We start from the raw sequence: 23,364 nt of genomic DNA on the forward strand, positions 1-23,364 counted from the left end.
CCTCCGGACGCGCAGGCTCAGCGGCCATGGCTCACGGGCCCAGCCGCTCCGCGGCATGTGGCATCTTCCCGGACTGGGGCACGAACCTGTGTCCCCTGCATTGGCAGGCGGACTCTGAACCACTGCGCCACCAGGGAAGCCCTCTTTTTTTTTTTTTTTTTTTTTTTTTGTAGTATTTATCTATTTACTTTGGCTGTGCCGGGTCTTAGTTCCAGAACTCAGGATCTTTTTAGTTGTGACACGCAGGATCTTTTTTAGTTGCGGCATGTGGAATCTTTAGTTGCAGCATGCGAACTCTTAGTCGCGACGTGCATGTGGGATCTAGTTCCCTGACCAGGGATGGAACCCCAGCCCCCTGCATTGGGAGCATGGAGTCTTAGCCACTGGACCACCAGGGAAGTCCCTCTTGTAGTTGATTTCTAGTCTCATACTGTTGTGGTCAGCAAACATGCTCGATATGATTTTACTCTTACATTTATTGAGACTTGTTTGTGGCCTAGCAGGTGGTCTGTCCTGGAGAGTGTTCCATGTGCACTTGAAAAGAATGTGTATCCTGTTTGGGGGTGACATGTTCTGTATATATCTGTTAATTCCATCTGGTCTCACGTGTCATTTAAGGCCAGTGCTTCCTTACTGATATTTTTTTCTGTCCATTGATGTGAGTGGGATGTTAAAAGTCCCCTACTAGGGCTTCCCTGGTGGCGCGGTGGTTGAGAGTCCGCCTGCCGATGCAGGGGACACGGGTTCGTGCCCTGGTCCGGGAGGATCCCACATGCCGCGGAGCGGCTGGGCCCGTGAGCCATGGCCGCTGAGCCTGCGCGTCCGGAGCCTGTGCTCCACAATGGGAGGGGCCACAACAGTGGGAGGCCCGCGTACGGCAAAAAAAAGTCCTCTACTACTATTATGTTACTGTCAATTTCATTTTGCTTAATTCTCTCTATCTATTTCTGTGAGTTAGGTCAGTTAGGTTTCCCGATCTTGGAGAACTGGCCTTGTGTAGGAGACATCCTATGGGCCCAGCAGTGTAGTCTTCTCTGGTCACCAGAGCTCCGTGTTCTAGGGGTGCCCCTATATGGGCTTTGTGGGCCCTTCTGTCGTGTCAGGGTCAACTACCGTGGTGCTGGTCGGCGGGGCCGGCCCTGGTACAACGGCTGTGGGCCTGCTGCAGGGCAGGGTAGGCTTCCTGCGTGGTTGGCTGCACGTCCGGGGTGGGGGAGCAGTGCTTGGAGCAGGGCTTCTGGCAGGCGGGGCCGTGTCCCCAGAGCTAATAAGCTAGAGGGAGGATTCCAGAATGGCGCCCACCAGCGCTGGTGTTGCTGCAGTGGACCTGGCTCCCCAAAACGGCTGCCACCGGCGTCCCCACCCCCAGGGGGAGCTCCATTACCTCCTGCCTCTCTGCGAGGCTCTGCACCGGCGGCAAAGTGTGTCTGACCCAGGCTCCTTGCAAAGTGCTGTTGCACGTAAGATTCCGGGTGCGCCCTGTAGGAGCGGAGTCTCTGTGTCCCACAGCCCTCTGGCTCTCCCAGGTGTATACCCTGCTGGCTTTCAAACCCAAATGTTCTAGGGGCTCGTCTTCCGGGTGCAGGGCCCCCCAGGATTGGGAGCCCAGTGTGGGGCTCAGACCCTTCGCTCCTGGAGAAAGACTTCTGTGACGGTGATGTTCCTCCCATTTGTGGGCTGCTGACCCGGAGGCGTGCACCCTGACTGCGCTGCGTCTCTGCCCCCCCTGCCCGTCTCATTTTGGTTTTTTCTTTGTGCTTTCAATTGTGGAAAGTACCTTGTTAGCCTTCAGGCCATTCTCATGTGTGCTAACTCTGTGAGTAGTTGTACTTCTGGTGTGTCCATGGGAGGTCAGCTCAGGGTCTCCCTACTCCGTGGTCTTGGCATCTCTGGTGAGTTCTTGATGCATTTGCTGTCCAAGGGCTTCTCACAGCTTTGAGTTCATGCTGGAGTTTTGCAGATACCACTGGAGGCCTGTGGTTTGCTCTCATCCTAGGCTGCCTCCCTGGTCATCAGCTCTTCTGCCCTGTTCTTTTTTATATTTTGGCCACGCCATGTGGCTTGTGGGATATTAGTTTCCCGACCAAAGACCGCACCTTGGCGTGAGAGCGCAGAGTCCTAACCGCTGGACCACCAGGGAATTACCGTTCTGCCCCATATTTCATCATCTCAGCAGGTGCTGGTGGTTTTTTCATTTTACAAACCAATTCATGTTCATTATAGGAAATTTAGAAGCAGAGATGTATGAAAAGAAGGAAAGGAACGTAACTCATTTCCTGTCTCCAGAGGTGGCTGCTGTCTGCTGGCATGCCCTTGCCGGGCACTTCCCTGTGCAGGCAGGTGGCTTTCCTAGGAAGAGCCAGCTTATTGAAGTTGAGTCATTCCACTTTTTTTTTTTTTTTTTTTAGATTATCATCAACTGATTTTAATTAATTAATTTGTTTTTGCTGTGTTGGGTCTTCATTTCTGTGCAAGGGCTTTCTCCAGTTGTGGCAAGTGGGGGCCACTCTTCATCGCGGTGCGTGGGCCTCTCACTGTCGCGGCCTCTCTTGTTGCCGAGCACAGGCTCCAGACGCGCAGGCTCAGTAGCTGTGCCTCACGGGCCCAGGTGCTCCGCAGCATGTGGGATCTTCCCAGACCAGGGCTCGAACCCGTGTCCCTTGCATCAGCAGGCAGACTCTCAACCACCGCGCCACCAGGGAAGCCTGAGTCATTCCACTTTTAATTGAGCAGCTATTTTTTACTTTATGACGTGTCGTTATGTTATCCGTTACTAATATTTTTTTATGTCTTTACACATTCTGCGTCCTACTGTTATTTTCAATACAGTGATATATTTCCTTGGATAATAGTACACAGGTTATTCTATCAATTTTCTGTTAATGGACATTTAAGTTGCTTCTCATTTTTTGTTACAGGGGTGGAATGAGCTGAGGGTTCAGTGGCTCAATCTTTGCTTATATTTGTAACATTTCCTTAGAGGAAATCCTTAGACGTAGCATTGCCAGGTTTGAGGGTTCTGTCCCACACAGTCAGACTGCCCCATAGAAGCAATGCCCCACCAGCACTGTCTGGCAGAAAACACCAAATAATTTGAAACGTCTGGTTTAGAAGCCTGGAATAGCAGGTATTCAAGGGCCGTTTCACGTAAACGTGGGTGGCTTTTTTCTCATGGTTGTGCGTTTGCTAGAACTTCCCTCGGGCTGGTTATCCGTTGAGAGTCAGATGCCCATCGTCTCACAGAGCAGCTCGGGTGTGGGAGCAGCGTGAGGGTTCCAGCGGAACACAGTGCGAGTCTGCTAGCGGGGCCACCAGCGTATGGTGGAGAGGAACCCTCTTCTCCAAGCTGCTAAACTTGTGTTGTCAAAACCTGTTTGTAAGAAGTAACTTCCGTGTTGTTTTGCTCTTGTAGGTCACTGGGCAAAAATAGCCTCTGAACTACCCCATCGAACAGGTTCCCAGTGCCTAAGCAAGTGGAAAATCATGGTCAGGGTGAGGCTTTACTAAAAGTCAGCCGAAGGTCCCAGCCCCCGGGGGCTAGCGTCCCCGCAGGCAGGACGAGGGGAGAGCGGCTGGCGGGCGAGAATTGGGGCGTCTGGTTTCCGGCCGTGGCGTCTCTTCCAGGCGGCCGAGGGCAGAGGGAGCTCGACCTCCCCACTCAGAGCGGCGGGAGGGCGCTTCCACCCAGCACGCCCAGCCCCTTTGGCCCCCTGGAGGCGCACCTACTCGAGGCCTCTCCCCATAGGCCTGGCCTGCCTGCCCGCTGTCCCCCGCCACTGAGCCCTGGGGGGCTGGGACCTCCAAGTAGCCCTCCCCCTACAGAAGCAGCAGCGGCGCAGGCGGGGGCGGCGGCCGCCTCGCAGGGTGCAGTGGAGCTCCAGCAGCGGGGACAGCGGCACCACCAGCGGGGACAGCGAGGACTCGGAGCCAGAGGCAGCCCTGGGGGCCCTGACAGGTGGCCGGGCGCTGCTGCCAGCACAGTATGTGGTGCCTGACGTGGACCTGTGGGTTCCCGCCCGGCAGAGTGCCAGGGAGCTATGGGGAGGGGGGGCCGGGAGCTGGCCAGGACCCTGTGATGCCCGCCCCCGCCCTCCCGAGGGCTCTGACAAGGCCCGGGGTGGCTGCTGGGAAGCTTGCACCACGGCCTCAGCCCCAGCAGAGCCGGCAGGCCAGGCGCGGGCCCCCTCCGGGACCCAGAGCACCAGCCTGAGAGGCGTCAGATGCCCGTGCTCGACGGATGCTCGCCCCTCGAGCTCCATGGGGCCGGCGCGCCAGGTAGGCCATGAGCGGGTGGGAGCTCTCCTGCTTGGGGTCAGCGAGGCTGTGCTCAGGGATGGGGGTGGCCGAGGCTCGTGCAGCTGAGCCCTGGGTGTGGGCAGACGCCTCCTCCCTGCACGTGGCAGTGTGCGCTCCGGACCCGTCCACTCATTCCGGAGAACTGCCCAGGCAGAAGCTTGCTTCCTGAGGCCGGCCTCTCCATTTCCCCCACCTTGTTGCTTGCTTTTTTTTTTTTTTTTTTTTTTTGGCCACACCGCACAGCTGTGGGATCTTAGTTCCCCAACCAAGGATTGAACCCGGGCCCCGGCAGTGAAAGCGCTGAGTCCTAACCACTGGACCGCCCGGGAATCCCCCAGCTTGCTTGCTTTCAAAGCTCTGTGGGAGAGCTTCAGGGACAGGGTGGGTGCTGCCCCGAGCTGTGGGGCGGGAGGTGGGCGCAGCGAGGAGGACCTGTTCCTTTGGTCACCTGCGTCCAAGGAGGCTCCTATGGAGGGTCCCACTGTCCGCCTGCTCTGGTCTGACTCAGCTGGTCACACGTGGGCATGTCCATGGATGTGTCGAGGCCCTGGGCTCAGACACGGCTCTGGCCACGTTTGCGTGGCGTCCACGTTGGGGTGGCTGTTTTGTGCTGGGCGCGGTTGGAAGTCCACTCTCTGACACCAAGGACAGTGGACGCCACGGCCCCCGTGCCACGTGGGATCGTCTCTCCTTGAGTCTGTGACTGCAGGGCCTTAAGCCCCAGGGTTTGTCTCAGGCACATCGTGTCATCAGCTCAGGGAGCTGCCCAGAAGAACGGAGAATCTGTTAGTCCTGGGTGTGGCCGAGCTGGGCAGCTTCTTGGAGCCAGGCCTTAGGGACCCCCTGCCCTCCTCTGAGGTCACCACACTCCAAAGAGTGTTTCCCAGCGGCCCAGGGCACAGGTGCGGGCCACTTTGGGGTCTGGGCAGGGAGCTGTGCGTGCTCCCAAAAGCAGCAGCCTCCTGTGGTCTGTCAGGGTGGGGACGTCCACTGGGGCCCCTGGAGACAGCGCCGCAGGCGCTCAGACCAACGTGGCCACTTGGTGCCAGACGCGGCGCCCCAGGCCGCCAAGACCACCTAGATGCCCACCACTCGTCTCATCTCCCATCCACACCCTGCTCCGGCACCCAGCAGGAGTGGAGGATGGTGAGGGTGGGCGCGTGGCCGCCCTGCAGCTGAGCCTGGCCAGGAGCCCCAGGGGCCTTTCTCTCCCCACAGAAGGAGCTGAGGCAGCCACACCTGCGCAGCACCGCCCCGGGGCCCACCCCTGGTGGTGGCGGTGGCAGTGGTGGGGCCAGGCCCTGCATGCGGCCGCTGTGGCACAGGACCAGGCAGCGGCGCCAGGGACACGCCCTGCAGAGGAGGCTCCTTCAGCACCAGCTTCTGACGGCCGTGAGCCCGTGGGTGGGCGAGGTCATCCTGCCGTGCACTCCCCGGAGGCCCGCCGTGGCGCACAGTCGAGGTACTGCCTGGGGGCCCCTTCCCTGTGGGGGCCCCCCGTGGGGCCCAGAGTTAGAGTCGGTCGGGGAAGGGGGACTGGAGGGGACCTGCAGGCACATGGAGGTCACAGCTGCCCTGCCGGGGAGGGGGAACGGGGGAGGGGACCGTCCGCCCAGTGTCGACCTGGGGGGCGTTTGGTTTTGCCTCTCCTGTTCTGCTTAGCACCTAGTGGCCGGTTCAGGAAGTGACCAGACACTCAGGCCTAAGCGGGAGCATCTTCTCGTGCCTAGGTGTGGGTCCCACTGTCTGGGCGGGCGGGACTCTCGGGGCTCAGCAATGTGTGCCAGCCTGCCAGCCAGGTCCTCGCCCTTCTCTCTGGTTGAACACGGCGGCAGCTGGGTGTGGGTTCTCTGGGGCCCCTGCCCCGTGCTCAGTCTCTGGGCCCCTCTGCACACGTGCCCTTGTGCCCTTCAGCGGACGGCATCAGGAGGCGGCTGCAGGGCGCCCACCTGGCCAGCACCCCGGTGTTCACCCTCTTCATTCAGGTAAGAAGCCACCGGTGCACACCTTGTTTTCTCTTGTGCGTTGCATTTTTCGTGGAGTTTGGAAGTTTGTGGTAGATTCACTTAAGTCCAGCTTTTTAAAGTTGTGGATCCTTAAAAGTGGCTCTTCCGTGGCCTACGCTTCTCAGCGTTCGACTCAGCGTGGAAGGGGCAGCCATGGGGCGGTGTCCCTGCCGCCGTCAGCTGAACGCTATGTGGGAGGGGCTGAGGGGAAGAGGGGCTGGGCCGTCCCGAGGGGCTGGGTCAGGGCAGGAAGGCGGCGGCACTGAGGTGGCCTGGAGGACCTGAGTCCTGGCTAGGGCCTGAGCCACGTGGCCCCAGCCTCAAGGGGCTGTGCGGGCCCAGCCCCGGCCTCTGGGGCGTTGGGTCCGCTCCACGAGAGCAGCTGTGATCAGCGCTGGCCTGAGCCCCTCTGTGGACACCCTCATGGCCTTGGCCCTGCAAGGGGGCGGGGGGCCTCAGGATGGGAAGGAAGGCCTCCTGTCACGTGGTGTCGTGTGTCCACATCCCTCAGCTGTTCCAGATCGACACAGCTGGCTGCATGGAGGTCGTTCGGGAGAGGAAGGCCCAGCCGCCCACCCTGCTCCAGGCTGGTGCCCGGGGCTCGCCACTCCTGCAGGTGAGGAGTGAGGGTGAGTGCCAGGCACGGGCTTCCCTGGTTCCCGCCACCCTTCCCTCTTGTCCCAGCGGCACAGCCAGCACGGGGCAGATGGCGCCTGTCCAGCCGGGCAGAGAGGCATTTCCGGGTCCCCGCAGGCCGGGGCCAGCCCGAGACACTCCTGGGAGGCGTCTGCCCGTCCCCCGGGGAGGGCCCGGGGCCCTGAGGGGCTTTGAGGCGAGTCCAGCGGGTGTGGGGCCCGCCTGGCTCCACAGCGTGTGTTCCTCCCGCCTTGCTGTACCTCCCCGGGTGGAGCGTGGGGGCCATTGGGCGCCTGCTGCCCTGGGCACTGGCCCCGCTGGGGTGGCAGCCTGCTGCCGGTGGCCAAATCCTTGAGTCTTGCAGCTGGGGGCTGTGTCCCTGAGCCCGGTCACCTCGGGAGGAAATGACAAAACAGTGTTGCTGGTCGGAGGACCAAATACGGTCCTGTGGTGGCCCATCCAGGCCACGGAGCCCCGTGCCCTCCTGCCTAGACAGCCAGGCCCCCTGCCTCTCCCTGCAAAGCCCACACAGCCCTGACCCTGCCGAGATGAGCTCTCCCAAGGGTGCCTTTGGGTGGAATCATGTTGGGGGTGGGGCGACAGGCTAGTGGTGGTCTTGGTGGGGGGTGGAGGAGTGGGTCTGGGCCCTTGGGGACTTCCCAGAAGCGCTGACGCTACTCTGGTTTCTCTTCCAGGTACCCTCGAGTGCCCAGAACACCCCAGGTACTTGCCATCTGCCTCTCCCTTTATCCGGGTGGTTTGTGTTTAGTGGGGAAAGGGCCGGGCCTGTTGCAGGTTTTGGATCCCGGGGGCTCGCGGTGGGTCCGTTTTTGTGTTTTTTTGTTGTTGTTGTTTTTTCAGTTAATTCATTATTTATTTTTGGCTGCGGTGGGTCTTCGTTGCTGCGCGCGGGCTTTCTCTACTTGCGGCGAGCGGGGGCTACTCTTCCTTGCAGTGCGCAGGCTTCTCATTGCAGTAGCTTCTCTTGTTGCGGAGCACGGGCTCTAGGCGCGCGGGCTTCAGGGGTTGTGGCACGTGGGCTCAGTAGTTGTGGTTCGCGGGCTCCAGAGCGCAGGCTCTGTAGTTGTGCCGCACGGGCTTGGCTGCTCTGCGGCATGTGGGATCTTCCCGTACCAGGGCTCAAACCTGTGTCCCCTGCACTGGCAGGCAGATTCTTAACCTCTGCGCCACCAGGGACGTCCTGCGGTGGGTCCGTTTGAATGCCATCTCGAGGAGGCCTGGCTGGTGTGGCTGGTGGGGCAGCATCTGGTACGGGCCTCTCCTGCCTGTGGCCACCAGTCTGCCCACACCGGCAGAATCGGGCGAGGGTCTGGGGTCGTGAGAGGTGACGTGCAAGGAGGAGGGCGGTGTAGCCAGCAGTCCTTGTCTGGAAGGTGTTGGAGATGTCGGGCTGATGCGCAGGGCCGTCGTGGGCTGGCCTTCCTCCCGGGCCCGCCCTGGTTGGGGCAGGAGCATGGGGGCTCGGGGTGCCGTGCGAGGGGAGGTCTGGGGACGCGCGGCCAGGCTGACGTGCCCCTCTCGGCCCAGATGCCAAGCCCAGCGGCTGCCCACTGTGAGGGCCCTTGCCCTGGGACGCATCCTGTCTCGGGAGCTCATCAGCCAGTGTTGTGTCCTCCCTGCAGGCTGCCTCCTCCAGAGCGTGCCGGCCCAAGGAGCTGCGAAGGAGAGCACCCGCCACACAGGGAGCGGAGGGCCGCAGGCCTGCCACGCGGAGTCCACACCACGGGCACCCCCGCCGGCTCCGTGCGGACCCCGGCCCAAGCCCAAAACTGTGTCTGAGCTGCTTCGGGAGAAGCGGCTGCGGGAGGCCCGAGCCAGGAAGGCTGCCCAGGGCCCTGCGGTCCTCCCGCCCCAGGTGCTGATCTCCTCGCCTGTGTTCTTCCAGCCGCTGGCCCCCCAAGGCCCCCCAGTCTCCAGTACCATGCTGTCTGGGCCTGGGGGCCCTGTAGCGGCCGGTTCAAGTGCGTTAGGCTCTTGGGCCTCAGCCATGGAGGAGAGACCCCTGACGCTGCAAGCCTTTGCCCTCGCTCCGGCCTCCACAGGAGCCTTGAAGGCCCCGGCTGCCCCTGCTGCCTCCAGGGCCCCAGGTCTGGTCCCCGGCCAGGTCCCTGTGAGCCGCCGGCCAAGCAGTCTCAGACAGTCTCAGGCCCCTGCCACGTCCCGGAAGCAGGGCGTGCCCGAGGCACCACCCTTTCTCACTGCAGCCCCCAGCCCTGTTCAGCTGCCTGTCCAGCCCCTCAGCCTGACACCAGCTCTGGGCACGCACACGGCAGCCAGCACCCCTCTGCCTGTTACCTGGGTGCTCACAGCCCAGGGGCTGCTCTCTGTGCCCGTGCAGGCAATGGTGGGCCTTCCGAGGCCAACAGGGACTCCTGACCCCCAAGGGCTATCGGTGACTCTGCTGCCCTCCCCAACTGCGACTCAGGCAGACCAGGGCCCCAGGCTCCCTGGGCAGGGCCACACCGGGCAGCCCCCAACCAACACGGACACAGAACCAGACCCCGCCTCCAGGACAGAGCTCTTGACCCTTCCGACGCACCCCACATCCCAGAGCTCTGCGGAGATGGACGTGGCCCATGGCCCTGGGGGACTCACCCCTGGAGAGGCCCAAGTGGCTGGGGGGACATCTGTACCCAGGACCTCCTCCCAGGCTACACCCCTGGCTGACGACTCTGAAGCGGAGCCCCCAGGGACCACCTCAGGGCCAGGGGAGCCCAGGAGGCCTTTGGGCCTGGAGGGGCCACCCCCGCCCTGGCCCAGGCCTGAGAAGAGTGCCCTGGACTTGGGCCTCCTCTCCCAGGAGGGTGAGGCAGCCGTGCGGGAGTGGCTGAGGGGGCAGCGAGGGGTGCGTGTGCCCCCCCTGGGCAGCAGGCTGTCCTACCAGCCCCCCACGCTGTGCAGCCTGCGGGCACTGTCTGGCCTCCTGCTCCACAAGAAGGCCCTGGAGCGCAGAGCCGCCTCCCTGGGGCCCGGTGGGGCAGCCGGGGCCCTGCAGGCCTCGCTGGGGCGGGTGCGCGTGCAGCTCCGGCACAGCCCGGCCTACCTGCTGCTGAGGGTGCGCTTCCTGGCGGCCTTCGCCCTCCCAGCGCTCCTGGCCACCCTCTCCCCCCGCGGCGTCCCCACCACCCTGTCAGTGGCCATGAGGTCCAGCCCCGAGAGCGACAGTGATGACAGCAACCTGGGGGAGCCAGAGCTTGTGGACAGGCAGCCGGGGGGCTCAGCCAGCGGTCCGCAGGCGGCCGCCACGCCTGCTCAGGTAGGCGGTTGCAGGTGTGGAGCCCTCGCCCCCCCCCCCACGCCCGTCCGCATCCCCCGGGGCGCCTCACCCACTGGGTGTCGGCCCCCGCCCGGAGCGCCGGGGGTAGGAGCAGTGAGAGGTCGTGCAGCTGGTTTCTGCGGAGCAAGAGGCCGTTCCGTGCGCCCCACGCGCGTGGGCTCCAGCGGCCGGAACCTCACTGCCGGCACGGGGGTCCCGCCACCCGGGCCTCGTCCACAGGAGTCTCCGTGCCCCCCCGCGCGTGCACACACACACACCCCCGGGGGGCTGTCTGTGCGCCTGCACTTTGTGGGGTCCGTCCAGTTGGCGACTCCAGCACGTCCACGTCCAGAGTTCTCTAAGCTGTGGAAGCAAAACCACCGTAACTGTTTCCTGACAAGAAACCCGATGCACACACATGTGAAGTTGTCCCCTGACCCGTGCACCCAGGGAGCCCCTAGTCCCTGTTGCCTGGGCTGAGCAAGAGAGCCAGGTCGCCTCAGGACAGGGAGGGGCCTCAAGGTCCCTGGCAGGTGGTGTCCGGTGAGCAGGTGGTGACCCCCCAGAGAATCCCTAGAAGCAGTCCCTCACCTTCATGCAGGGTGGCCTCGCTGCTGGCCTGGTAGAGCCTGGGGCCGCCTTTACGCATTGCCAGGGCCGGGGAGGCAGGGTTGTTGCTCGAGCTGTGCCGGTCCCACCTGCCCACGGCCCGGCCCAGCCCACCTCCTTCCCGGGAGCACGGCCTTAGGAGTCCGGGGCGGGCTTCTGGACTGAAGCAAAGGCAAAACACTGCTGGACCCTAGGTATTGAGGGCAAAAGGCTCACTGTCCCCCGTAGTGTGTGCAGCCTCCCATGGTCCTTCATCCCCGCCCGGCTAGCCCAGTTTGGGGGAACCATGACATAGGTGGCTGGCTATTGGGGGGCTGCTCAGAGGGGATTGGAGCCCCCAAGTGAGAGAGGGGTCAGTGGAAAGCCAGAACCCGTGTGTGACCCCAGGAAGGCAGCACCTCCTGTCCCATCTCCGCGGGGACAAGTCCAAGGAGCTACCTGTCCCTCGCCGCCACCCTGTCCCCTGCCCATCCTGGCTGGAGGGTCACTCTTGTTCTCTTCTGCCTGGACTTTGTTTCAGGGAACGCCACACCCCGGACAGGCCTCCGTCCCCTCCTGCCCGGACGGTCCTGATGACCTTGATGTGCTCCAGACACGGCATGCCCGGCATGCCCGGAAGCGGAGGAGGCTGGAGTGAGCAGCAGGGTGAGGGACCTGGGCCCTCCCTCAGCTTTGCACAAGGCACACGGGGCCTCAGGAGCCCATCTCAGCTTGTTGGTATCACGCAGGGTGGGGTGTGGTGTATCCAGGCCACTGTGGGCAGGGTCTGGGAGACTCTCCCCTCCCCCACTGGGCGCCACACCCCAGCCTCTGCTGCTGCCCTCCTGCAGGCCCACGACTGCCGTGGGGCCTTGGCACTGATGTCCTCTTTGCTTGGCACTCTTCTCCCCGTCTGTCTGCAAGGCTTGTCCACCTCTCTGTCCGGGCCTCGCTCGGTGGTCAGCTCCTCAGACACGCCCTCCCCACCGTCCTGCGGTGGCATCACTGTCCCAGTGCCTGTCTGTCCTCGTGCCACTTGCCCGTCCCTGACACCTGACATCCATCCGTGTATTTGTCTGTTGTCTCCCCTGGAACGTGAGCCCGTAGGGCAAGCATAGGGTCCCCGATGCCCAGACAGCAGGCACCAGCTAAGCCCAGCATGGTCGGTTTTCACACGCCGAGACCCGGGTCGGGGAGGGTGTTGCAGAGGCAGGAGCTGGGTCCTCGCGCGCAGTGCGGGCTGCACTGTGGGAGGTTCTGGGTCCTGGCTGGATGGCTAGGGCGAGAGAGAGAGCTCTGGGTGGGCAGGGGACCGCAGAGGGCATGCTGGGGGTGGGCCCGCTCCGTGGACCGCAGGTGGGCGGCAAGGCCTCACTCCACCCCGCCCTGCCCCACGAGGCAGAGTGCTGTCCCTCTGCGTTCCCATCCGTGGGGTCCGGCTGCGGTCAGGGCCCCCTGCCATCAGGGTGATCTTGTGTTCCAGGACTTCCCAGGGCCGGACAGCCACTGCTGCTGCCGACAGGAGGTGGGGCTTGTGCTGGACCCAGGCGAGCCTGCCCACCCTGGGAGGCTGGCACCCAGCCCGCGGCAGAGGGGCTCTGCCAACAGTGGCCACGTCGTGATGGGCTCGGCTGGTCCCCGAGCGCAAACCACAATATCGGGAGGAATGAAGAAATGTCCTGTTTCTTAATTAAAAGCAAGCCACGTGCTTTTGGTGGTCTCGTCCTGAGGTACTGGGTGGTGTGCAGAGGGGTTGGGCCACCCCTGGATGATGTGTGGGGAGTGCGCCAGCTGGGCCCTGGGGTCCATGGAGCCCCTGCACACTTGGCCTCTGGGGGCCTGTGGAGGGGGAGAAAGAGGGTTACCCATCTCACGAGAGACACTTGTGGCTCTGGCCTTCAGGCTGGGGGGCTGCTCCACGCAGAAGGCAGCCCAGCGCCCACCCAGGTGCTGGTGGCCCTCTTGGTGCCATGACAGGGATGGGGCGGGCCCACTTCCTTTGCCCTCCGGATCACACAGGCCGACCTCGGCGGGTCCCCAGAACCAGTGGCTGCCTGTCTACCCACAGTCCCCACGGCAGCCCCGGGCCAGTGCTCATTTTATTCTGTGCAGGCGTTTCTTTGGCAGGAGGCCGAATCCCCGCAGCCTCTCTGTCCCTCTTCTCTAAAGGAGCTCGGGTTTGGGGGTTTGGTTACGCCCTCCAAGACACTGGCTTTTCCTGGAGCTTTGTTCTTGCACGCTGCTCCCCTTTGCTTTCACCTTATTAGGGAAATTTTCCAACACAGAAATGAGACAGGTGTGCCCAGTGTGTGTCCTGCCCCACCCAGACAGCAGTCACTTGGGGTCACCTGTCTCCCCTTTGCCCGCACCCAGACACCACACGTCACGTCACACAGCCACAGGCGGACCCGCCACTTGGGGGGGGGGTGTGTTTCACTTTGTGCCTGGTACTGGACTCACCAATTCCAGTTTTCCTTGGGATTTCCTCTGACCTGTGGGTTATTTATGATTGTTATTTAATTCCCAGACACTTAGTGATTTTCCAGATGTTCTCCTGTTACCGATTTCTAGTTTGATTCTGATGTGGTCAGAGAACACAGCGTTGTTATTATTTATTTCATAAACACACCATGAGGAAGACTCCTTTCTTAGCCTCATGTCATGAGACAGGAAACACTGGGTCACGGAGGGCCCGGCACCGGCCCTGTGCCCGCCGGACACGCAGAGCCGCCGCTTCCGCCACTCCTGTACCAGGACTCCCCCCCCAGACCCTCCAGGCCGGGACAGGATCCCCCAGAACACGGCTCCCCCAGGGGGCTGGGGGCCTGCCCACGCCTGGAGGGTCGTGCCTGGAGGGTGACCTCAGGCCTCCTGGAGGCCTGCAGGGAGGCCTGGCCACTCAGCAGCGCCTGGCGGTGCCAGGATTCCCGGGGTTTAGCCTACTGACCACCGTGGGCCCAGGAGGCAGAGAAACACCCTGGGGCTGAGGGGCTTAGGACCCTACGGGAAGGGAGCCAGGAGCGCTGGTCAGGCCCCTGCCCACCCAGCCGCAGCCCCTTCCTGGAGCTGTTGCTCAACCTGGCGGGTGGCAGCTCTCAGCTCAACCAGTGAGGCCGCTCTGGTGGGGCGGTGGCCTGGGGATTCCCCTGGGGCCCTGCTGCTGTCCCGTGTGTCCTGGTGGGGAGGGGCTGCTCCCAGGAAGGGAGGGGCTGAGCCGGCTGCAGCGTGGGCTGGCAGCGTGTGGGGTTAGGCTTAGGGGCTGCAGCGCCGCCGCCCCCCCCCCAGCCCCATGCCCTCTTTGGACACCACGCTGCAGTCCTTATGGGACCAGAGTGGACGGTGGCTTGGCCTCGTCCAACCCTGGGAGAGCCACGGCTTGCGCGCCCACTCTGCAGTGTCGGGGCTGGGCCTCCAGGGCAGGCCCCGGGGCCCTGGCACTGGGCTGGCCGGTGGGGAGGCGGGGTGGGGGGGCGCGGGGGGCTCCAAGCAGGAGCTGCTTTCCTCGGGAGCGGGCAGCTTCCACTTCCCTGTCCCCGCCTCCCGGGGCCGCCCTGCTTGGGCGAATCAGAAGGCAGCGCGGGGATGCTCCCCTGCGGGAGGATAGCCAGGCCTCTGTGGGGTTAAGCAGACCCGTCAGGAAGTGCACAGCTTCCCTCCGGCCCCGCCCGCCCTCTGTCCCGGCAGCCGGGCAGTCCTACCACTCACTGAATCAGGCGACCCAGGCTGACGGGTGTGTGGCTGCGCAGGTGCCCCAGGAGGACCCTAAGGTAGGCCGGCCTGGTGCCCTTGCTTCCGATGGTTGGGAAGCCGCTGTGGCCCAGCTCGGGCTTGGGGCAGGGAGCGGGGTCTGGAGCAAATACCCCAGGAGGGCATCAGGTTGCCTCGCTCGGCTGCCCTGTCCCCTTCACAGCCACCCGGTACCTGCTGGTCATTTCACTGGAATTAGCAGCAGGGCATTGTCAGGTGTGGGACATGTGGACATCAGGCTAGGAAGGTGGGGACCGGGCCAAACACTCCAAAGACCCCAAGTTGCTGGTGTTTTCATTCAGTGCTTTGTCTGTTGCTGGGTGGGCGGGCTCACGGCAGCACGAGCCTGCTGCCAGCCGCATCTCTAGGAGGGCGGCCCAGTCCCTTTGGGCTGGAAACCGGTGTTTTCCACACAGGTCAAAGGCTTGGCCTGCGGCGGCAGGGTCAGGGTCTCCGTCCCCACCGCTGGGAGGAGGCCACCACGTGGCTGCTCCCGGCTCAGCCTGGCCCTGGAGAGAGGGGTTCCCCCACTGGTAGTGTAGAAGGGAATAGCGGCGGGTGGTCCCCTGTCCGAGAGCTGGCCTGACAGTCCCCAAGAGTGCGGCCGAGAGCAGGCCTCGCCTGGGAGGCAGACAGGAGGAGCCTGGACGGCTGGTGTCCCAGAGGCTGGAGGAGGCATGGAGCCACATTCCAGGCCAGCCCCGGGCAACACAGCCACCCCTCCCAGTGCGCCCGGGCCCTGGCTCTCCGTCTACCATGGGCCGTCCACAGTCACCCTTCCTGGAGGGCACCCTGTCACCGAGCCTGACCCGGAGCAGGCTGGCCCGGCAGCTGCTAGGTGACTGTTGCATCACCAGCTGCCGGAAGGAGAGGAGGGGACGGGAGTGGATGTGAGCAGGCACTGTCCCGTGGGGAAGGAGGAAGTCCCGCCAGCACAGCCTGGCACCTCGGGGGCCAGGCACTTGCCAGCCGGGGGCTGGGGCTGGGATCCCTCCCCCACGTGCCAGGGAGGTTGTGCTGGTAGGGTGGCGCAGACAGCTCCGTGGGTAGGGGGCAGCCTCCCGCCAGCCCCGCAGCACTTTGGGGTGCTCTGGGGGGACAGGGCCAAAGGAGGGCCGTGGTGCAGGGGAGCGTGTTCTCCTAGATGCCACCTGACCCTGGAGCATCTCCACGCTGTTCCCCACGCTTATTGGGGTGACTCGGGGAGAGAAAAAGCCCAGGGCGGCCAGAGGGGCGGGAGCAGGGCCGTGAAGGGCGTCGCTGGGCGAGCCGATGGGAGGGAGGGGGGGCTTCTCCCTCTCCTGGACGCCCCTGGGCTGGGTTCCTGGTCTGGCTCTGCCCAGAGCCCTGGCGGGCGAGGCGCAGGCCTGGCTCCCGGCAATGCCTGCTGCTCAGCCACGGCATCTCTCCCAGCCGCCTGCCCCGACTACGCCATGTCCGACTACGAGAACGAGGACGAGTGCTGGAGCGCCCTGGAGGGCTTCCGTGTGAAGCTCATCTCCGTCATCGACCCCGCCCGCATCACGCCCTACCTGCGCCAGTGCAAGGTCCTGAACCCCGACGACGAAGAGCAGGTGCTCAGCGACCCCAGCCTGGTCATCCGCAAGCGGAAAGTGGGTCAGTGCCCGTCCCCCACCCCCGTCTGCCCGCGGCTGTGGTGCTTCACGCGCAGCTGAGGCCCCGGGAGAGCCGTCCAGACCCCCGCCACCGCAGCCTCTTGGGGTTCTGCAGCCTCGCACGCCCACGCGTGTCCTCTGGGTCGCAGGTGTGCTCCTGGACATCCTGCAGCGGACTGGCCACAAGGGCTACGTGGCATTTCTAGAGAGCCTGGAGCTGTACTACCCGCAGCTGTACCGGAAGGTCACGGGCAGAGAGCCCGCCCGCGTCTTCTCCATGATCATCGGTGAGGAACGGGACCCGGGCCGGAGGCACAGGGCCCGGATGGAGGGGCAGGGGGATGGCGCGGGTTAGAGCTGGCGGCCCCCTTCCCACTGGGTCCCCTCATGGATACATCGCGTATGAAAGAAAGGGGGCGAGCCGTGTGTGGGAAGGGCGCCAGCTTTGGGCCCGGCCTGGGTGTTGCTCGCATCCCGCCGTCCTCCTGACACTCGTGGAGGGAGCAGAGGCTGGAGGGAAGGGGGACCCCAACTCCGGAGCGGGGAGCAGGTGCGCGGTGGGGTGCACAGGCTGATTCTCAGCTCAGAGCCCCTCCTACCCGGAAGACCATGTGACCCCGCTAAACCATGCCCGAGAGGCCAGGCCTGCTCGCCCCAGCAGCCTGTGAGGCGGCCCTGAGTCACGTCCCCTGCCTCTCAATCAGGATGGTAACAAAATTAGACAAAGAGGGATGGACACCCAGGCCCTGGGCTGCCCTGCCCTGGGGGGGGGCGGGGGGACAAGGCTTGGAGGTGAGTTCACCTCCTGGACGGGGAGCAGCCGCGACTGGGAACTGACCCCTTGGCCAGGCTCCCCCGGAGCCGCTGGTCCTCAAGCGGAGTCCCGGGAGGGGCCGGGTGTACCATGTATCATGTGACGCTCTCCCGGCCCGCAGACGCATCCGGGGAGTCGGGCCTGATGCAGCTGCTGATGAGCGAGGTGATGAAGCTGCAGAAGAAGGTGCAGGACCTGACGGCACTGCTGGGCTCCAAGGACGACCTCATCAAGGAGCTGAGGGTGAAGGACAGCCTGCTGCGCAAGCACCAGGAGCGTGTGCAGAGGCTCAAGGAGGCCTGCGAGGTGGGCGGCCGCGAGCTCCAGCGCTGCAAGGACGAGAACTACGACCTGGCCCTGCGCCTGGCCCGCCAGAGCGAGGAGCGGGGCGCCGCGCTCATGCGCATCCGCGACCTGCAGCTGGAGGTGCCCTGCGCGGCGGCGGGGCTCCTGGGGCGGGCGCCGGGGTCCTGGGCTGAGGCTGACAGCTGGTCCCGCAGATCGACAGGCTCAAGCACAGCCTCATGAAGGCGGAGGACGACTGCTCGGTGGAGCGCAAGCACACGCTGAAGCTCAAGCGCGCCATGGAGCAGCGGCCCAGCCACGAGCTGCTGTGGGAGCTGCAGCAGGAGAAGGCGCTGCTGCAGGCGCGGGTGCAGGAGCTGCAGGCCTCCGTCCAGGTGGGGCCCCGGGGGGCGAGCCGGCGGGGCGGGCGCCGGAGGGCCGGCCTGGGCCTCCCAGCCCCGCTGTGCTGCCGCCCTCTCCCTTCGCACCCACAGGAGGGGAAGCCGGACCAGAGCAGCCCCTACATCCAGGTGCCGGAGGAGGACTGGCGGCAGGCGCAGAGGGACCTCCAGGCGCGGACCGCCGCCGTCTTCTCCCTGCGCAAGGACCTGCGCCAAGCCGAGGCCCTGCGTGCCCGGGTGCGCGGCGGGCAGGTGGGGGGTGCGCCCGGGGCCGACTGAGCAGGGCTCCACCTCCCTCCTGCCCCCTGCCCGGAGGCGAGGGCCGGCCGGCCTTCAGCCCCACCTGGTGCCCGCGCTCCCCAGGCACGTCGGGGCCCAGCTTCGGTCCGGAGCTCTGGGCCGGCGGGGCCGCAGGCGGTTCGGCTGACTGCCATCTCCCGCAGTGCACGGAGGAGAAGGAGATGTTCGAGCTGCAGTGCCTGGCCCTGCGGAAGGACTCCAAGATGTACAAGGACCGCATCGAGGCCATCCTGCAGCAGATGGAGGAGGTCGCCATCGAGCGGGACCAGGTAGGGGCCGCACAGCCCTCCCGGACGCAGTGGCCTTTCAGGGATGCAGTGGTCACGGTGGGTGTTCAGGGAGCACCGACAAAAGCCGTTCATGCTCCGTTAAAAACGTGAACGCTAACGAAGTTAGTCCCGTTCCTCCACCTCTGCCCCACCTGCTGCCAGGAAGTCCACGCTCCACCTTCTGCTGTACCTGCCAGACTTTTTTCAGCGTACATGTAGTTTAATTTTTGTTCTACAAAAGTGGAAGCTTTCTGACTTGTTTTGCAAAGACTTCTTTCGCTTAAAAAGCCACGGGCGCGGGCTTCCCTGGTGGCGCAGTGGTTGAGAGTCCGCCTGCCGATGCAGGGGACACGGGTTCGTGCCCCGATCCCGGAAGATCCCACATGCCACGGAGCGGCTGGGCCCGCGAGCCATGGCCGCGGAGCCTGTGTGTCCGGAGCCTGTGCTCCGCAACGGGAGAGGCCACAGCAGTGAGAGGCCCGCGTACAGCAAAAAAAAAAAAAAAAAAAAAAAAAAAAGCCACGGGCGCCTTGGCCGGCTGCACTCTTCAAGGTGGGGAGGCGGCGCCCCAGCGCAGGGCTGCACCTGCTTCTTCGTTTCCCATCACTTTCCTGTCACGGCTCGGGGTCGTTTCTGATCAGCCACAGCTGTCGCTTCAGTCACTTTCTGGAGGGTGACTGGTAATCTGTATCAGGAGCCTGAAGAGGCAGATTCCTTTTCCCCGGCAAACCCACTTCTAGAAGGCCCTCTCATGGGAATAACGAAACGTAGAGAAAACCCGGCAGATGCGTGCTTCCCTCAAGGCCGTGGGCAGCAGTGCGGTCTGGGGCAGCAGGTGTGAAATGGGCACAGCGCACCCGACGGGACAGCTCCTTCCCGGAGCTGCCCGAGCAGAGCCCCCTCTGCCTCGTGCATGGCCGGCAGGGGCGTGCAGGCTCCGGTGGCACCCAGGGCAGGCCACCCGCCCAGGGACGCTGGGGCCTGGCCGCCGAGGTGAGTGGCAGGGTTTTCTCTGGTGGTTCCCGAGTTGGAAGCTGGCACAGAAATTCAGGATGTCCTGTTACTAATCCAGCCTTGGCTGTCGGGGTCGATTGAGGCAGGGGTGTGTGTTAGCTCCTGGATCATTGCTGGACGTGGAGGCTGGCTTCCTACATGTGTGCCTCACAGCCGCAGCCTCCTGGGCCGGTCACTGTAGGTCGTGGGCTGGCCTCCTGGGCTGACCTCAGTGTCCCCGCCATGGGGGACTGGCTTGATAAAGCGTGGGGTGTTCGTCTTAAAGAATGTTACACGGCTGTCAACAATCATGTTCTTGATATCAAGCTGTACCCAGGAAGTACGAAACGTGCGTGTGGGCATGTGAACACGGCTGAATGTGCCCAGAGAGCAGGACTTGAAGACCCTGCAGGGTCAGCAGGGGCTATTCTCAGGGGTGTTCTCTTCTTTATATTTTCTCAACTGTCCACACTTTCCATCCTGAGCCTGTATTGCATTTACAACCCCCAAAACACGAGTGACATCCTCGGATAAGAAAGGGGAAGAGGCCAGCGCTGGCCCGCCCTGTCCCCGGCCATGTTGCTGGAAATTCTCCCAGGAGCATTGCTAGAAATAAGGCGGGCTGTGCTGAGAAGTGAGAGAGCCGGGAGGGGAAATGAAAGACCGGGGGGTTGGGGCTGGGCAGGGAGACGGGCCGCGCTCTGCAGGGAGGCCCAGCAAGAGTCCCCCGCTGCGCCTGCCCTGCCCTGCGCTGCCCCACAGGCGATCCTGACGCGGGAGGAGCTGCACGCACAGCACGCCCGCAGCCTGCAGGACAAGGACGCGCTGCGGAAGCAGGTCCGCGAGCTGAGCGAGAAGGCGGACGAGCTGCAGCTGCAGCTGTTCCAGCGCGAGGGCCAGCTGCTGGCGGTGGAGGGCCGCCTCCGGTGGCAGCAACTGGAGACGTCCGTCCTGGTGGGCCCCCCCCGGGGCCTTTACGGTGTCCCTCAGTCAGAGAGAGCCATGGTTCTGCCACGGCGGGGCTCTGGGGGCGTGGCCACATGGGGTAGGTGTGGCCCCAGAGACTGCAGACCCCAGAGGAGGAGCCGCCAAGGGGCCTGGGCCTGGCCTGGCTCAGCCACTGCTCTGCCCCTGGCTCGGGCAGGTCCCCAGATGTTCCTGAGCCCCTCCCTCCCCTGTAAGGTTGCCTGCTCACCGAGCCCTCATGGAGGTGGGCTGCAGGGCTGGCATAGCTCAAGGCCCGGCAGGGTGTGGGGAGGAGGAGGGAGGGGCGTTCTGGCCAGGGGCCAGGCCCAGCCATGGCCTGGAGAGGGCCCTCCCTGGAGGGCGGGCTGGCCTGGGACCCCACCCCGTGCCCTCGAGTGGCTCGGTTTCCCCACAGCCTGCCAACCGACCCCTCTTCTGTGACCACAGAGCTCCGACCTAGAGGACGGCTCACCAAGGAACTCCCAGGAGGTGAGTGTGACTCGGGGGGTGGGCCCAGGGCCACAGCCTTTGCCGGACCGCAGGCCCATATGGTTCCTCAGAAGCTCTGGGAGCTCAGCCCACCACCGGCCATCCTCCCAATGCCCGGCTGGGCAGCGTAGGTCCCTCCCTGAGAAGCCGGCACAGGCGGTGACGGTGGTGGGGAGAGCAGCACTGGGTGGGCAGCGCTGAGCGTCATGCCCAGTCCTGGCCGGCTGGGGGTCTAACCAGTTGCCCTGTCCCTCTTGGGAAGCTCTCGCTCCCCCAGGACCTAGAGGAGGATGCCCAGCTCTCAGACAAAGGTGAGGAGGCGAGCAGCCTGTCCCGGAGGAATCAGGCTAAGGCCTCCTTCTGGCCGCGAGTTGGCACCCGTCCTGACCTTCAGCTCGCACACCGCATGACGCCGGTGCCTGGGGACACATGCCCCAGCCCTGGCCCATGGACCTCCACAACCCCACTTCACAGATGGGCACTCTGAGGCTCAGAGGGATAAGCAACCCCCAAGGCTCCCCAGCCAGCAAACAAGAGACCCATTGGAACCCAGGGCCCAGGCTTGCAGGTCCACATCCCAGCTCCCACCCTGAGAACACGCCTGGCCATTGGAGCCCACTCAGGCCCCGGGATTGCAGAGTGGAGGCACCCCGTCCTCCAGAGCAGGGAGCTGGGGAGGTGGCCACTGCCAGGGAGTGGAACAGAGCGGGGAAGGAGGGACACCTCAGGGTGACTGGGGCCTTAGGGTGGCAGGGGCGGGATCCTTCTGCCTGCCTGGGCACAGGACAGGGAGTGGCAGGGAGATGGCCCAGCGGGGAGGAAGAGGGGCTGGCTCTGAAGGTGGGTGTCAGACGGGAGTTTGGGAGGATGGGTGGTGGCGGGGGCGCCACCGCAGAGGTAGCGTGTGAAGCCAGACGGACTTCCTCAGCGTCAGGCCTGACCCCAGCTTCTTGAGAGGGGCTGAAAGAGGAAGAGGCAGCAAATGGAGAAGTGGTTGGTCCCTCTGCTGCTGCCCAAAGACATGAACTTGAGGCCAGTGAGCCCCCACGTGGGGACAGGCGGGCAGGATCCTCAGGCAGCGAACGGGAGGGGAAGGCTGTTGGCCCAGCTGTCCTGGGAGCCCCAACCCAGGGCTGGTGTGGCCCCTTGCGGGAGGCGGGGCAGGCTTCAGGGTCAGAGGCCAAGGAGGAGGGGAAGACCTGGGCCTGGGCCTTTCCCACCGCAATGTCCCCAAGACCTGGAAGCCACAGTCGCCCACCATGGACAGTTTAGGGGAGCCAGCCCATCAGAGCGCTTTTTCTGTGGGTCCTGAGCCCTGGGCCCACCCAGGCCCTGGCAGGTGTGGAGGGAGCCCAGCAGCCTGCAGTGTTCTGCCCCCAGCGCTTCAGGGCCCCGGCCCCTGCCCAGGGACGGGGCGCGGCATCTGCTCCGGGAGCCAGGAGTGAGAAGTGAGGTCTCTGAGCCCCGGTCCCCATGTCTGTACAAGGGGAATGCTTGCGGGGTCCAAGTAAGGACCCAGAAGGTGGCACAGGACTGGCCCGGGCTGGGGGGTAGAGGTACAGGCGAGCGTGGTCCTGGCAGGACCAGAAGGTACAAGTCTCCCTTGCAGGCGGCCCGGCCGTCGGGGAGAGCCCTGAGCAGCCCTTTGTGGCTCTGCAGAAGGAGCGGCTTTCACTGACCCCCGAGGTAAGGCTGCCTGGGGCGCCTGGAGCCCTGGGAGGCCCCTGGTGTGGGTCTCAGTGTGAATGGTAACGGGGAGAGTGGTTCCGCTACCTGGACGCTTGGGGGGTGATCACAAGGTCTCTGCCCATGGGCTCCTGGGGTGTGGTGTTTTGGAATGTGAAGTTGAGCGCCCTGCCTTCTTGGACGAAGCAGCGGGAGAGGGGGCAGGGGGCGGGCCCATCTTCTGGATGGGGCGCAGCGTTAACCTGAGTGGGAACTCGGCCTCACTGGCCACTGCACGGAGCCCGACGGCAAAGGGGCCGCACCGGACACTGTAGTAGAAGGAACACTGGCCTGGAGCCCATCCCCGCTGGCTGTGCGTGCGTCCCAAGCCAGTCCTGTCACCTGAAAGGAGGGAGAGCGCACCCCGCCCGCGGCCCCCAGTGCACAGCCCCAGGGGCGGGGGTGGGGCCCACGCGGGCGCTGGCCGGAGCCTGAGCCTCGCCCCTCCTGCAGGACGCAGGCCTGAGCGGCGGGGAGCCCCCCGAGAAGGAGAAGGGGCGGCGGCGTCTCAAGGAGAGCTTCGAGAACTACCGCAGGTGGGCCCGCGTGGGCGGAGGGCGAGAGGGGCTGGGGAGCGGTGGCCCCGCGCACACCTGCGCCCACCTGCGCCGCCTGGGTCTCCCGCAGGAAGCGGGCCCTCAGGAAGATGCAGCACGGCGCGAGGCAGGGGGAGGTGGACTGGGAGAATACCACGGGCAGCGACAACACGGACACCGAGGGCTCCTAGCCGGCCCCTCCGTCCAGCCGCCCGTCGTGAGAGGAGGACACGGCGCCACCTGGGAGCTGCCCCGCTAGGCCGTCTCTTCGTTGGAGAGCACGGGCTTGTTCTATCTCTGTGTGATGCACACGCGTGCTGCAGTGTTAAAAATGCAGCCCCGTCAATAAACGACCGCGGTCCGGACACCACCGCCTCCGACGGTCTTGCCGCCGCGCGCACCCTCCGACCCCGCTCCGGT

At 64.5% G+C, this 23,364-nt stretch overlaps 2 protein-coding genes across 6 annotated transcripts in view; both read left to right on the forward strand.

The window, feature by feature from the left end:
- SNAPC4 (small nuclear RNA activating complex polypeptide 4) overlaps positions 1-14,120 on the forward strand; it is a 28,112-nt gene extending 13,992 nt beyond the window's left edge. The window contains exons 15-23 of the mRNA XM_082623857.1: positions 3,413-3,492; positions 3,823-4,275; positions 5,515-5,758; positions 6,211-6,281; positions 6,814-6,918; positions 7,634-7,661; positions 8,582-10,215; positions 11,345-11,469; positions 12,287-14,120. Coding sequence (XP_082479983.1) covers positions 3,413-3,492; positions 3,823-4,275; positions 5,515-5,758; positions 6,211-6,281; positions 6,814-6,918; positions 7,634-7,661; positions 8,582-10,215; positions 11,345-11,461 — 2,732 coding nt within the window. The 3' untranslated portion in view covers positions 11,462-11,469; positions 12,287-14,120. The remainder of the gene's footprint in view (positions 1-3,412; positions 3,493-3,822; positions 4,276-5,514; positions 5,759-6,210; positions 6,282-6,813; positions 6,919-7,633; positions 7,662-8,581; positions 10,216-11,344; positions 11,470-12,286) is intronic.
- A 224-nt stretch (positions 14,121-14,344) lies between these two features.
- Positions 14,345-23,311, forward strand: CARD9 (caspase recruitment domain family member 9). Of its 5 annotated transcripts, XM_082627025.1 has the most exons (13): positions 14,345-14,570; positions 15,964-16,167; positions 16,316-16,453; positions 17,102-17,406; positions 17,481-17,660; positions 17,760-17,903; positions 18,110-18,235; positions 19,991-20,182; positions 20,642-20,683; positions 20,946-20,994; positions 22,293-22,369; positions 22,862-22,944; positions 23,036-23,311. In XM_082627025.1, the coding sequence occupies exons 2-13, from the start codon at positions 15,984-15,986 to the stop codon at positions 23,133-23,135; spliced, it is 1,620 nt and encodes a 539-aa protein (XP_082483151.1). In that variant the 5' UTR covers positions 14,345-14,570; positions 15,964-15,983; the 3' UTR covers positions 23,136-23,311. The 5 variants fall into 5 exon arrangements, 3 of the variants coding, with proteins under 3 accessions (XP_082483151.1, XP_082483149.1, XP_082483150.1); XM_082627023.1 differs by having other exon boundaries at positions 17,481-17,903; XM_082627024.1 differs by lacking the exon at positions 14,345-14,570 and adding an exon at positions 15,489-15,570 and having other exon boundaries at positions 17,481-17,903.
- The last annotated feature ends 53 nt before the right edge of the window (positions 23,312-23,364 follow it).

The sequence above is a fragment of the Mesoplodon mirus genome (assembly GCF_964341445.2).
Source record: "Mesoplodon mirus genome assembly, chromosome: 1".
NCBI classification, from domain to species: Eukaryota; Metazoa; Chordata; class Mammalia; order Artiodactyla; family Ziphiidae; genus Mesoplodon; species Mesoplodon mirus.